Below are 14704 nucleotides of genomic sequence, written 5' to 3'. Positions count from 1 at the left end.
CCTCTCTTCCTCGGCCCCTCAACCTCAGTCCCCTCTGCCCTATTTGCTCCTCGGTCCCCCGTGCCCGTGTTCCCCCGGCATCCACCTCTCCCTCACCTCCACTTCCTCCACCCCTTTTTCCCTCAATAAATCGTCTTTCACCTGGGCGTTGCTTTTGGGTCTTCTCTGTCCAGCAACCATAACACTATCAGACAACTGTTATCATGGAATAAAACAACCACTTTTCTAGATGTTCATATACTGCATCCTGTTTAGCTATGTTCACTGAGCACACAGTCCTATCTTGACCTACAGCTTCTGTTGGCTAAAAGGGAAAACCCACTTTGAGTAAATCTTAAAAGTGTTTAATTGTAGTCGTTTGAAGGCCTGTAGTAAATCTACCACTTTCGTGTGTTTAAAACGTTGTCATCAAACATGTTTTGGAAGTGTATACTCAGGGGGGCAAAAAACCCAAAGCATTTTCACAGGAAGACATAGTCTATTTACACATTGGAAACATCTAACAACACTTCTATCTAAACAATAAAGGTAAGTACAGTAGGCTACATTTTATAAAACAGCTTCCCAGGTTCACATTTCACGTCAGCTGGTGGCAAGAACATGCTTTAACTGAATTCGCACAACGTGCAATAATAACTAAATTTTTAAAACAGAATTAAAAGAGGAAAAGCGAAATGCAACAAAGATAATATAACTGTAAAGAGAAAATCGCCTTTCCGGGAAATACTGTCGTGTACGTTTCTGCACTGCTACGTGAAATGTCGGTCAAAAATGTTCAGCATAATTTGATGAGACGTCCTGAACGGCAAATAATGTTTGTTTTCAATAACAACAAAATACAATTGCATCGTTTAAACATTTTTCGTAAAACATCCCCTGAACAACATCACACTACGCAAGTCTAAATCTGAAAACGGTTGACATTTATGAGTTGAAAGCCTTTCTTAAACAGACACCAGGTAATAAACAGAATTAGTTAAGTGTATCGCATCATATCGAACCAATAATCTTTACCAAAGTCCTCCTTTACTGAACCCCGAATCAAAACCGGAAATAACTGCAGAAACCGAGAGCTCCTCTTGCGTCGCAGTTCCTCTGTGCAGCGTTATTTGGGGCGTGTTGACAAATCTTCCTGCCAGCTGAGGTTAGTGGAACTCACGAACTCAGTCAGATATTCTGCCTTCTACTTTAAAAGTGCTGTGTTCTTACGGTAACGTAAAAGATGAACAGTGTTTATCATCAAACCGATGAAGGATTAGATTGGTAGTAATAACGGTAATTCCGAGATTGGCAGGATTTGACGTAACGTTAAACATCCACGGAAGTTAACGTTAACTGCTTAGCTAACTTAATGCTAAAGTTAGTTATGCAAGATACTTCATAATTATGCCATCTTCAGTAACTGTTAACGACCAGGCTTAACTCCGTACTATGAAGAGGTTGCATGATTTAACGTTACACAGTGTTTCAGCGGCATTAGACAGTCGCAGTTGATAGGGTTAATGCCACAAGCTAACCTGACATAATGCTAATCTTCGAACGCGTTAGCTCGATCTTCTCCTGCGAGTTTAGAGTACATTAACTTAACTTACCCTTTCAACTTTGAAATGCCCACATTTCACACACTAGTTTGCTTTTTAAAGTTCAAAGATATTACTATAAAAGTGTGATGCACTAAGACAACCTTTTAAATCAGCTCTGTTTTGCGCAATCTGGGTGCGGCAATGGATTATTTTTCCATAACGGGAAACATTTTGTGAGGGGCTAGTGGGTGTCCTGCTCACTCGACTCTTAACTTTGAAAACAAGCTCAGCCAGTGCTGCTGTAACGTTAGCTAGCTTCTGACTGCATTAACTTACCCCACACCGGTTAATATAGCATGAATATATAATAGTGAACGATGTTTAAACCATTAAGTTACATGTTTGTAATAGTTGACATTGCCATTGCATTGTCAGTGTATATTAGGTTTATTTGTGTATGGCATCTACTCGTGCTTTTAGATTTGTATTGTTAATTGTCCAATTATATTTCTATCAATTTTTTTCTGAGACATACCTTTTCACAGAACCAGGCAACTGAAACACATTGTCAGACGGTGGATCCCATAGTTACTGAAGGAGCATTTCCAAGAATCTGGACTGGTTTTAGGTGTCTGTCTTTTGCCTAACGTATGTTGCATTTTGCATTCACAGTTGACGTGAAGATGTTTTTTGCCAAACAATTTATCAGTGGCATCATTGATGTTGTCAGGTGAGAATCACCACAAAGCTAGCTAGGCCAAAAAAGGTGGTTTGCGGCTTAACGTGTCTCTTAATTTCTGATCCTGTCTTTGTAGCAACATCGATCCAGCCCAGTTTACGCCATCTGCCCCAGTGAGTAACAGTCATTACATTACCACTCTATCTGACCATCACTGTTCCCCCACCTCTGGATTCTAATGCTGAGACTCTGTCCTGCAGCCTCCACCACGCAGGCCAGTTCAGTTTGCAGAGCAGCATGAGAGCGAAGAGGAGAAACAGTTCCGCAGAGTCTTCCAGCAACTCGCTGGAGATGTGAGTGCTATGTCTATGTACTTCTCTATTGTTTTTCTGCAGTAACCACACTATATAATATGTATATTCTATTCCACTAGTACTTAAGGGTGTTTTTAACTGTTCAAAGAATGTTTCTCCATTGTCTGTGATGTTACACCATACAGTTGGGTGTCTGTACACATTTCTGCTGCTCCTTACACTGTTAAACATGTCTCATACAGGACATGGAAGTGAGCCCAACTGAGCTGATGAACATCCTAAACAGAATCATTGCGAAGCGTAAGACATGTTTGTGTGTGTCATGATTAGAGTATATCTCTAACTCTTCAGTTGTGATTCAGTCTTTTTACAGTATTTACACATTTTAGTGTTTTTAAAAGAAATGGTGAATTGATTGTTTTTCTTGTATTTCAGGTGGAGACCTGAAGACGGATGGCTTCAGCATTGAGTCTTGCAGGAGCATGGTAGCAGTCATGGATGTATCCTTTCTATCAGTAATAGGCTTAATGTGTTCTCAGTGACAATATGAAGCTGACAGTGACAGTACTGTAAAAATACACAGAACAGAACAAATAAATCAACATTTGGCTATAAAGGAACGTGTTGCTTCACCAGACGCTCTCACACCCACAGCTCATTAAGGCTGCGGAAAGATAAAAGATTATGCCTGACTTGTGTGAACAGGGCATTGTAAGATTTATTGTGTTTATTAGAGATGAATATTAATTGCACAATTAACTAGAAAACAGTGTAAAGGTAGCTAAATTGGAGTTATGTGATCCATGTCATTTGTGGTGTAAACCCCAACTGCAGTGTTCAAGTCAGACAAAATGTTGATATTCATTCCCTACTGTGACTTTTTTTTACTACATGAATGAGGAAGGCATGTAAAAAAAAAAAAACAACACCTTGGGTAAATACACAAATAATACAACTGTTTATTCAAGCTGGAGCCGACAAAGAGCACTTGTTCTCCTTAATGTTGTTTTAGAGTGACAGTACTGGAAAACTCGGCTTTCATGAATTCAAACACCTCTGGGACAATATAAAGAAATGGCAGGCAAGTACAGCAGGTCTACACATGTCTTACACACGTGTTTCTGTGCTGGGCAGTGACATTCCTGTGGCTAGTCTTAATCGGATCCAGTAACAGTGAACACAGAAGAAACGGTAGCTTAAAAGACATCTAGTATCAGCTCTGTAGTGATGTTATGAATGACTTTGATTTGAATGTACAATGTGCCCAAACACCTACTTAATTTGATTAACCGCCATGTTTTACTTAGATATAAATCTGTATACTGTGCATACTGAAGGGCACACATTATTAAATTGGCTAAATGTGGAACAGGTAATTTAATTTCCTGTCAGATGAGTCTTGGAAACAACTTACACTGTGATGTGACACATGTGTTTGGTGCTTGTTGAATTAAGCTTACTAGTACCAAACTTAAAAGATTATTTATCATTTTAGTTTTCATTTTTGAAGTTATTTCTCTCATAGTTGTTACGTTGATATTGGCAGCTATGTAGGTTGTTAGAGATTTTGTTCTCTTTCTAGATTCTGAATGAGCAGACTATGAAACTTTCACAAAGTATAAATGCTTTAAATACATTATTTTCATTGTTGTCATTGTCATAGGGAGTCTACAAAGCCTATGACGCTGATAACTCCGGTGTCATCAGTGCAGATGAGCTGCCCAAAGCTTTCACAGCTGCTGGTGAGATTTATTTTATTTCTGTTGTTTTAAATGTACGCACAGCCACTGAAAAGATGGAGGAAAAACAAAAGTTTAGTAACTCCAGTTATAACAGCCAGTACAGGTAAAACAGGTAAAGCAATAGTCATGGATGCAGTAAGAACTTACAAAAGGGTCATGTGGCCGGGCATGTTTGAACCATAGAAAATATTGAATTTGGATAGTTGTTTCATAAGCTAGAAATCGACATGTAGTTATGTATGTACATATGATCATTTTACCATTATAAATCTATAAAATGTGGAATTTGTAAGGTTAGGTTTAGCTTAGCTTCTGCTGGCATAACTGGATTGTCACGTATGGCTAATGAACGCTAGTTAAATATTGACACCTTGACACAAAAAGACATCCAGTCAAATTTTTCTGAGCTCTTTAGAAAGCCTCATCTTTGAGCTGCTATGTTAAGGGTTAATGATTTGACTATCACACCAGTTATTTATATATGTTTGTGTTGATGAGGACATGTTAAGATTTGATGGGTTTCTGTCCACTGAGACGCTAGATGGCTTTTAATTTGAAAATGAATACAGGAAGTGTTGATATTGTATTAACAGTGGAATACAGTAACTTTTACAGGATTAACAGGAGTGGATCAAAACAAGGCTTCTTACTTACCTTTCAGTCTGCTACGTTGACAGTTGGCTAGCTACCCTGCTAACATAGCAAATAGATGTGATAAGCAGTGACATGACGGTTGTCAGGGACTGGGTTATATTTAATAGGGCTGGGAATCTCTAGGCACGTCATGATATGATAAGATTACAATTCAGAGGACTGCAATGCGATTATACAACGATTAGCGATGCATATTGATTAGGGTTGGGCTGATGGACGATGCCATCTTCTATTGGCGATGACAACATCACAACAATTGCACTCTGGTGTCTACTTTGGCTTTACCTGGTCCATGACTCTTAACGTACCGAGCAAAGTCTGTGCGAGTGAACATGTGCACATAAGACGACCGCTATTAACAGAGACATTGTGACCTACACCGCACATTTACTACCAGACTGAAATTTACTGCTAATATTTTTCTTTTACCGTTATGTTCTGCTGCTCGCTCTCTCTCATTCGTTCGGCCACTCACACAGGATAAGCAGGGAGCTAGCCGAGCTTTGAGTGTCACCATGCTCGCACAGTGTGCGAGGAGAGACATGTTAGTGGGGTGGTTATTCATTCTGCAGCGGTGGTGTGCTGAATACAGGGGGAACACTGACCTCTGTTATGTGCAGGCCGCAGACTGTCCGGGCGCTGCACTTCCACGAGTTCCACCTTTTGCGTTCAGTCAACATTACGTTATAAATTAACATTTAACAATTTTTTATGTTTGTTTTAACTATTAGTGAGGTGGTTGTTACATTTCTTGAACCCAGCTGTATTTTACTACTACAGTTTTAAATTCCTGTCTTCTTTTTTAAATGGCAAGAAAATCTCAAAATGACAAATGCCAGTTGAGTTGCTTTGCATAAAATCAGATGGGTGCAAGCTTCTACTGGCAAAACCGGAATCCTACCCAATCGTAACGTGTATGCTTTGTATACTTGCTGTTTAATATCATCTCTTCCCCAGGCTTCCCCCTCAATGACCAGCTGTTCCAGATGATAATTCGCAGATACAGTGATGAAAATGGGAACATGGATTTTGACAATTACATTGGCTGCCTTGTGAGGCTGGATGCCATGTGCCGTAAGTTTTGAAAGATGGATTTATTTATTGATTTAGCAGCTTTGCCTGTGTAATAACAATGACTGACTGGTAAACTGGAGGAGTTGTGGGCTTAACTTCTGTTCTGATTCAGGTGCCTTCAAAACCCTGGATAAGGATAACAATGGGACAATCAAAGTCAATTGTCAGGAGGTAAACTGATCTGTTATTGTAAAAGCATTTGATTTAGTTGAAAGGAACAGTTTTTTATTTATTTATTTTTTACATAAAACATCTCCTCTGCTCTTGTCTTTTCAGTGGCTTCAGTTGACCATGTACTCTTGAGTCCAGAGGATGTCTCTCCTGCTTGTTATACAGAACCACTCTGTTAGTCCACACAGCACTAAATATTTTCTCAACCATCCCTACAACTTGTTAATTTGCAAACCCATTTGTCGGTGCAGGTTTATTTATAATGTTAATGGAAAGTGTTTTGGGATTGTTCCATAATACTTGCAAGACAGAATTGATACTGTAAAAGCACAAACCTGCACTCACAACCACACCAATAGATGAGGATCAAAAATGAATGCCACTGAATGCTCTGGACAAGTGTGTAGCCACATTATAAAGGTGATCGTATGTTGAATTGGTGTCATTTGGTCCGCTTGTTTGGCATTTGATTTTGACCTGCCTCATGTCCACAAGTCAAAATGGCACAAGAGGAGAAAAGCCAACATTCAGATGCTTTACACTCTGGAATTTGTGAAAAAACCTCATGTGAAAGCAAAAAGCTCCCATTCTTATGTGACTAGGGCTGGTTTCACAAATATTGTATGTTAGAGGGGTCCGTGGAGATGGGTTTTACGGTTAGTTTTATGCTAAAATGAGGATGTTTGACAGTTTAACAGAAAGAAAGCCTGACACTTTAACCCCAGGCTTACTTAGGAACATGCATACCATCTGACAACTGTGTTTGAAAACAGGAAAGCATACTTCACTCATCTCTTTGTTTTCTGTTGGAGGTTACATCAGGTAACAGTGTCAAGCTGTAGCGTGGTTGGACATGTTTTGGTTTGGTTTGTTCCCACCTATTTTGCCTAAGTGTATTTCTCAGAACTGTATGGATGTGTTTAGACTGCTTGACTGACAACTCCATCAGTCTGCATTTTATTTTTTTTGGTAACACCTGTAGGAGCGGGACAACGTACACCTTTACCATTACTGTAAGTACACACATTCTCACAAAAGCTCCCCCTAACTTTAACCTGAGCAGAGAGCTAACTGAAAACACGTGGGTGGTCCCACCCTAACAGGTCCAACAAAACAAATAGGTCTAATTTGGGTAAAATTGATGAACGTGTGTGTGGACCATGTCCTTGCAGAGACTGTCAATCATATTTGTGTCTTTGTTAAACCAGCCCCAAGTCCACTGACTGGAGATTCTTGTGAGACCGTTCACCATTTTGGTTGCAGCTTAAAGAACATTAAGGTAGTTGTTTGCATAATGTAATCAGATCACTGTCTAATGATTTGTACACTCCATTATTTTGCATCAGAGTTGCACTGTTATTGTATATGCATAGCGGTCAGCAATCCCAGAGCTTTCTATAGCCACTAAAAGGCCAAAATACAAAAAATATCTGAAATACCAAATGTACTGTCAAGTGACCTAATAGCAGTTTGTTAATGTGTGTGTGAAGGGGTAGTTTGGACTGGCAAATATTTTGACATTTAATGTTTAATACTGGTAGTGCAACTTGGCCAAAGCATTCTCTGTCTCAGCTCACTGATCACTTTATTTATCACCGTGTATTTCAAAATGCCTGTACCAGATAATGCCGTAATGCAGTATGATATTATATAACACGTGTATGCCACTAATGCATGCAGCTGAGTAAAGATGGGTTTTTAACCATGTAGGTGTAGCCACAGTCATTAAGCTGTTAATGAAAATGCTTGGTAAAATAAATAACCTGTGCCATATTTGGAATAAAAAGGGTATGTTTAATATGTCGGTCTTGTTCTTGATGCTCTGCTAACATTTGTTGCTGTGTGACTAATGGATTCTCTCATAGGCTGAACTGGGATCTACTTCTAAACCATATGGATTGGCAATTGTCACTGATTTTAAATATCTTTGCATCATACTGGATCACAATATGAATTTTAAGAAACATGACTCATAACAAATGGTTAAAACCATGAAGTACAACTTGGCATATTTTAGACAGACAGGACGCAATGCATGCTATGATACTTTACCATATGTCTTATTCTATTAGTTGTTGGTCTTTTTACAAACAACCTCTAAAAACTGGACAAAAAGCCATTGCATTTTCATCACCGTATGGTATTGGAGAAATACAATTTAGTGTAAATTAAATTTGTAAATTATTTTTTTTTGTGAACACATGCTCAGTACATTATATTAGATCCCCAAGAGTAATCTCTATATGAAACTCATACATAACATACCATTCAGTCTCACTGCATTTTGGCAATCAGCTTTTTCTGTAAAAGACACAAATAACCTTTGCCCAAATATGGAGTTACAGGCAAGATTTTGCAAATGAATGCAGCTCCAAGTGGTGGTTAAAAGGTGCCTCTGATGCTTCAAAACTACTAAATCACATAGGCTGCATGGGGAACACTGGACATTTAATGTTTACATTTTCTTTAAATTATATCATTTTAACAAGAAGATTCTTAAAGTAATAAAGCATGACTGGAAAGACGGCCCAAGGAATGTGGAGGCCGCGGGCTCCCTGTTGCAGATTTTGGGAATTCAGCAGCCAGCTTTATCTCTCTCTCTTTTGATTCAATTCAAAGACGCTTTATTGGCATGACATGACCATATGATTGAAACACAGTATTGCTAAAGCACGTTGTAGACCTACAAGGTAGCATAAACATGGAAAAGTATCCTACAGCTTTAAATATGTAAACAATAACATTGTGTTAACGTTGTAGTGAAAACACAACAGCTGCTCCCTCTCTTCTTCTGCACTATGAAAATCGTCAAAATGAGGCAACAGTGCCCTCGACTGACGACGCATTCAAATAAAGTATTGTTTTTCTATTTTACACCTTTTACACATAGATTTTGCATACTCACTGTAAATACAGTAAGTGACACCAACGCCCACTTCATCGTGAAATAAGAGCAAACGAGTGAGGGAGCCACCGGATCAAAAACAGACACACCACATGAACGTGCGTTCCTGAGCTGATTTTCTCCGTGTGTCTGCGTGCGTGCGTGTGTGCGCGCGCGTTGGTCTCACTGGTCTTGAGTCAAGTCAGCCTACGATACCAGGAAAAGGGCATGCTCCTTCAAAATAAAAGCACATTGTAACAACGGGAAAGATGAGAAATAAAACGAAGCAACGTAATCAGCGAAATCACTAGATTAATCGTGGTTATTGTTATAAGTGAAAGAAATACTTAAAAGTCGTGTACTATTGTCATATTAATATGATAATGTCAGTGGACAATGCTTTAGCCAGATGTTGTAACTTAGTTAGCTAGCTAGCACTAACCGTGACTAACGTTAACCGGACATATTTTGTGTAGCGTTAGCTTCAGACTGGCTAGCTTGACAATAGCTATCTTGTCGATAAGGAAGTTTATCATTACGTTTCTGGACCAAATCCCAACTTCTTTGATTTGGGGGTATGTTCACCATCTCATTAGCTAGTTTTGCAATTAGGGTATACCTCAAGAAGTGAGGTCACATGAACTAAGTGCTTCATTAGCCATTTGCGACTCTAACGTAGCATTAGCTAACGTTGTCTTGCTGCAAAGAGGGCTAACCTAGTGTGTGCTGTTGTGTAACATTAGACCTAAACTAGCTAACTAAGTATATGTTACACTGTATGAGGAAATTTTAGATGTTAGTCGTTAAAATAGTCAGGGCAATGTAAGTAAAGGTATCATTTGACTTTAGCTACGTGCTCTAAATATAGCTAGCTAACTAACGTTAGGCTGTCGCGTGTGTAAAGCGACATCGACGTCCATTGTTCATTCACTCTCTGCACTGACATTGTTATCATAACGCTAAACCTGCTCTATTTCCTTGCTGTGATGTGAGAACAGTTAACTTAGACACATGCATGTAAGTACGTTACAGTTAAAATGTTGATGACAATCATTCATCATCTATTTAACTGATCAACCAACCAGATGTGTAACACGGTCATTGCTCGGCTGGTTGAGCCTGAACGAGTGTAACGTTATCACTGATACTAACTTACATAATAGCCCTAATCAAGTCAACTTTTTTGTGTAGAGCCCTTAATCTCATTAGTGAATATCGCTTAATGACACAGAAGCCGATATACCATTAACACTCGTGTGTTCTTTTAACTGTTAACACCCCCAGACCGACAGCTGGAGAAGTTGAAGCACAGCCGAGATTACAAAGCAGCTGGATACCTATTGACACTGTGTGTGGAGGATGTCTTCACCAATATACTACAACCAAGACAGTGTTACTCGCTTCAAGAAAAGAAAAGCTCGTTTCTCTTTCAGTGAAGTCCACATACTGTTGGATGAAGTGAGGAAGCATCGTATGGTGGTTGTGGGTATGTGTCTACAAGTGCTTATCCCTATCAGAATGCTCTCCTTCACCTTCTAAATGAAGAGATTACTTTGAGGTTTTCTGTCTGGGTTAACGAATGATTGCACAGGAGCTGGTTAATAAACAAAGCTAAGCAGAGGAAACCCGATGATCTGGGCATACAAGGGTATACTAGAATTACAGTGAATGTGTGAATAATAAAATGTTGAATGTAGCCTGGTCACTAACACAATGACAAGTGCTTAAGGCCATTTTGTTTCCCCCCCCCCCCAAAGGCAAATTCAATCGTGGTGTGCCAACAGACATGAAGAAGCGCACATGGGCAGAGATTACTGCACGTGTCAATGAGATTGGGGAGTGCCAACGCGAGGTCATTGAGGTCATCAAGAAATGGTCCGATCTAAAGTGTGACACCAAGCGGAAAGTGGGAGCCATGCGGTCAGGGACAGTGCCCAACAGGGGCCTCAACTCACGTCTTTCCAGAGACCTTAATCAGACAGAGAAAATCGTGCTCCAGATTCTGGAGATGGATGAGGAAGACCAGAGCACGGGTGATTTTGGCCCACTTGGAGATGACGACGATGTGCCAGAGGAGGAGGAAGAAATGGAAGAGGAGGATATGATTGGAATGCAGAGTTCTCCTAACGGTGGGCTGGACATGGCGACGATGCCCCCACCAACCTCCTACTCAATGAGTGAGTGCTTAAAGGAATAGTTAATCCAAATGTTGTCAGTATTTACTCACCTTTGTTTCACCTTTAGTCTAAACATCAGTGAAGTCTATACGTCTACACAACATTTCCATGCCACCTTCCTCTCAAATTATTGTAACTACCGTACTCACATTTTGCTTACAGTGTATAAATCTGTGACACATGGGTGACTCACTTTTGCGTGCAAATTGTGTTATTAAATGCTTTTAATGTTACAGGGGACTCGCAACCTGCATTTGATGTGCAGTATGAAGTACCTGCAGCAGAAGGTGAATTGTTAAGATTTGGGTACAAATTAAGAAAGAACTTTTTGCAACATGTTTTGGTGATAAGAAAACACTGATGAGCCTTTTTCTTTGACTCTGAAGATGCTGAAGGTGCATTTGGAGACTCAGACGATGACCAAAGGGATGACGTGCTTCCTTCCACTCATGCGGCAAAAACAGAAGATCACCTAGGAAACAACGGCATCCAGAAACAAGGACAAACTCAGACGTCCTCCGGACCTTCAACGTCAACGGCCACGCTTCCCACGCCCGGCCAGCCACCACAGAACACGAGAGACAGCATGCTACATAATGCATCGCTGAGCCTTCAGGAGCAGCACACCACCAACAATCTGCTGGAGACGGTTTCACGCTCCCTAGAGCTTCTATCTGAGTCTGTGCAGCAGCTGGCAGAGACTCAGCAGGAGTTCGTGCGTGAGTCTCTGCTGCTCCAGCGGGAGACGGTGCAGGTTCTTAGAGACTTCACAGGTGGAGCCATTGCACTAATGCATGACAAACTGAATGGACGGCCAGCATTATAGCAACAAAGTGTCAGAAAGAGATGTTAAGTTGTATCACTGACTACATACATGGCCTTCAGGTGCAGGAACCTTTAAGTTCCTTTGGACTCCACCGCTGGTTACTGTACTTTTTGATAGTACTCAACAGATTTTCTGTGGTTATATTTTAAAAATGCATTCGTAGAAACATTGTATTGACGGAATTGCTGTCTGTGGGTTACATGAAAGTTGATTGAGAAAATAATGTTAGCGGTAAAGAAAGAACACATGGAGGGTTTTTGTTTTAATTTTATTTTTTTGCTACTGAAGTGAGATTCCTACCACTTGTGTTGTAATACATTTTTTTTATTAAGCATACACCACATTTAAAGCCTTTACATTCTTTTATTGTTGACATGCAAAGAATGAGTCTTTAATTTTGAAGTCTGTCAAATCCATTTGTGTGTCTGTGTATAAGATGTAGTTGGATCAGTGTCTGGAGGATTATCACATGTACTGTAATGGTGAGTGGATTTCTGCACCTGACCATTATATGGTCTATACGTCTGAAAGCTAAACATGGTGTGTTAGATACTTTGAAAATACCTGTAACTGAATAATATGTGATTGTCTGATTTTGTTTTTTACACTGCAAACATGAACACTTGAATATGAAAGTTTCAATAATTTCTTTCAAATATGGAATAAACCCCTCGTATTTAAACGGAAGAGAAGTCATTTTCCTAGCTGTGAGCCTGCAAAGCGCTCTTGTGGACACTCATCCAGTGATCAGACTGTGTAGATCCATCTGGATTCAGGGGCTGACTGTCTGGTGCTTTATTGGTTTAAGCCCATTTCTTGATGTATTGCTGATAAAATTATCTGACTTCACTGAAAATGGTACATTTTAAAAATATGAACTGCTTCAGTCTGTCCAGTAGACCTTAAAACAGCAGTCATGGTTAAAAGTGTAAAAAACAAACCACCTGACCCTTATTTACGAGGGAGGTTTGTGCTCAGATTTTACTTTCAGACTTATAAGTGAGGCTTTAGCTGTTTTGCATTGTATAGGCTTTCTGGTGTAGGGTGGCCTACATCCATACTAACAGAAAATGTGCAATAAAAATTACACAGACACAAAAGAATGAAGCTGAGCAATATAATGAAAAACCAAAAATCAATCCATCAAAACAAGTACTATCTGTGTATACAAACACTAATATATCTTCTTACTCTGCCATGGAGCTCCACCGGTGTTCAAAATCTATTAAAATACATCAGTGAACCACACTGTTGCACTGGGTGACATGTTTCTTCATAATGAACTGTAAATACTCACTGTAAGTATTCACCAAAGTATCACCAAAAGAATTTCCTCCTCTTTTAAGTAACACTTTCTAACACCTACAGTGCTCAGCTGACTTAGGAACTTACCTTTTTAAAATGAAAGTATTTATTTGTGATCCATTTTTCAAATTTTCAGTAGGAAGGAATGGGCCTGGGGCTGAGTTCCATAGACAATGGAGGGAAGTCAGAAAGCATCGAGAGATGGACTGACATTGGTTTTTGTCTTTTGATGGGATGTTTTGGCATAACAAAACATAAAATCACATCACATGCAGTATCTTTAATCATTCTTTCGTGAAACACATCTTGACACTGTGGTCAGGTGGAGTAATGGATCCAACAGGCATAGATGTCCAGCCAAATTTGCCAAAAAGTTCATAGAAATTGCAGTAGGGGGCTCTGCTGCACAGTCTGTCTTGAGACTGTGCAGACGGGGAACTGAGACACAAGATGTAACCACGTCCAGAGTGTGTTGTTCTCTGCAATGTATTTTGCTATAATACTATATACAATCAAAAGCTTTTTCTTACGGGTGGCATGATAACACCTTTTGAATGTCCCTGGCTTGTTGCACATTTCATCATCACTTTTTCATATTAAAATTGGGAATGACAGGGAGCAGTTTTTGCATAGTGTGTGTGATTTTTGTTGCTGCAAAAAAGTGGCAGCTTTACAGCTAAAACTACATACATCACTATATATGGGTCATGTCGTAACAACTCATTAATAGTAATATAATTAGTGGTTGGCTGGTCTTTTATTCACAAGATAAAGTTATTTAACATTGTTGTTACTTGTAGGCATATGTATTTCCTGACCTTATGTTTGAGGATGCTCCAGAAACTGCTGATGAGAGTAAGAAGGACATTGTTTGCACCCAGTGTCCTTCTTACTGTCATTTGAAGGACATTTTGCAACAACGTGCAAGTTACAGTCTGGTTATTTATGTCTAGTTCTATTGTTTGGCTTGGTCATGTGTGGACCATTATTTGGTTTGGATTTATTGCACTCCATACTCCTTAGCATGCTGATGGCATTGGCCTGAACAACTTTCACTTCCAGAAATGATAATAAATAAAAGTATATTTTAGTCCAGATAGTTGAAGTGCTCCATTCATATAGTAGCATTTCTCTAGACCCTGGAGAGTCAAAACCAGAACCACAACTCCTCTCACAGATGGGAAGTTTCTTTTTAGTTCTATCCTATCTTTATTTTCATAACTTTATTGGCTAACACACTTGCAATTGTGTAAGGTCCTCTCTACAGCATTGTAACTAGCGGGTCTACACATTACTATAAGAAAGTCAAATTCAAATCTGTTAAATTGAACATTTTATGGGGGTATTTCTGTAAT

General features: G+C 39.5%; 2 protein-coding genes across 8 annotated transcripts; both read left to right on the top strand.

Annotated features, from left to right (window-relative positions):
* Positions 1-939: 939 nt before the first annotated feature.
* On the top strand, positions 940-7957 carry capns1a (calpain, small subunit 1 a). Of its 6 annotated transcripts, none has more exons than XM_046039781.1 (11): positions 940-959; positions 2196-2253; positions 2339-2375; positions 2463-2555; positions 2759-2816; positions 2952-3016; positions 3529-3597; positions 4180-4258; positions 5870-5986; positions 6099-6157; positions 6263-7957. In XM_046039781.1, the coding sequence occupies exons 2-11, from the start codon at positions 2207-2209 to the stop codon at positions 6287-6289; spliced, it is 651 nt and encodes a 216-aa protein (XP_045895737.1). In that variant the 5' UTR covers positions 940-959; positions 2196-2206; the 3' UTR covers positions 6290-7957. The 6 variants fall into 6 exon arrangements, with proteins under 6 accessions (XP_045895737.1, XP_045895733.1, XP_045895732.1 ...); XM_046039777.1 differs by lacking the exon at positions 940-959 and adding an exon at positions 1007-1144; XM_046039776.1 differs by lacking the exon at positions 940-959 and adding an exon at positions 1149-1275.
* A 1361-nt stretch (positions 7958-9318) lies between these two features.
* On the top strand, positions 9319-12726 carry zgc:153990 (uncharacterized protein LOC768125 homolog). Of its 2 annotated transcripts, none has more exons than XM_046039766.1 (5): positions 9319-9616; positions 10326-10527; positions 10799-11218; positions 11455-11505; positions 11605-12726. In XM_046039766.1, exons 2-5 carry the CDS (start codon positions 10401-10403, stop codon positions 12042-12044), a joined length of 1038 nt encoding a protein of 345 aa, XP_045895722.1. In that variant the 5' UTR covers positions 9319-9616; positions 10326-10400; the 3' UTR covers positions 12045-12726. The 2 variants fall into 2 exon arrangements, with proteins under 2 accessions (XP_045895722.1, XP_045895723.1); XM_046039767.1 differs by lacking the exon at positions 9319-9616 and adding an exon at positions 9668-10058.
* Positions 12727-14704: the final 1978 nt, after the last annotated feature.

The sequence above is a fragment of the Micropterus dolomieu genome, linkage group LG23, assembly GCF_021292245.1.
Source record: "Micropterus dolomieu isolate WLL.071019.BEF.003 ecotype Adirondacks linkage group LG23, ASM2129224v1, whole genome shotgun sequence".
Taxonomy (NCBI): domain Eukaryota; kingdom Metazoa; phylum Chordata; class Actinopteri; order Centrarchiformes; family Centrarchidae; genus Micropterus; species Micropterus dolomieu.
The sequence above is the reverse complement of the archived record's forward strand: the minus strand, read 5'-3'. Positions and strand labels throughout refer to the sequence as shown.

Excerpts from the sequence above, each read along its gene's own strand:
- capns1a (XM_046039781.1), top strand. The coding sequence starts at position 2,207 with ATGTTTTTTGCCAAACAATTTATCAGTGGCATCATTGATGTTGTCAG. Across the intron at positions 3,017-3,528 it reads GCATGGTAGCAGTCATGGAT|AGTGACAGTACTGGAAAACT; the intron begins GTATCCTTTCTA and ends ATGTTGTTTTAG. Across the intron at positions 6,158-6,262 it reads TCAAAGTCAATTGTCAGGAG|TGGCTTCAGTTGACCATGTA; the intron begins GTAAACTGATCT and ends TTGTCTTTTCAG.
- zgc:153990 (XM_046039766.1), top strand. The coding sequence starts at position 10,401 with ATGTCTTCACCAATATACTACAACCAAGACAGTGTTACTCGCTTCAAG. Across the intron at positions 10,528-10,798 it reads GCATCGTATGGTGGTTGTGG|GCAAATTCAATCGTGGTGTG; the intron begins GTATGTGTCTAC and ends CCCCCCCCAAAG. Across the intron at positions 11,219-11,454 it reads ACCAACCTCCTACTCAATGA|GGGACTCGCAACCTGCATTT; the intron begins GTGAGTGCTTAA and ends TTAATGTTACAG.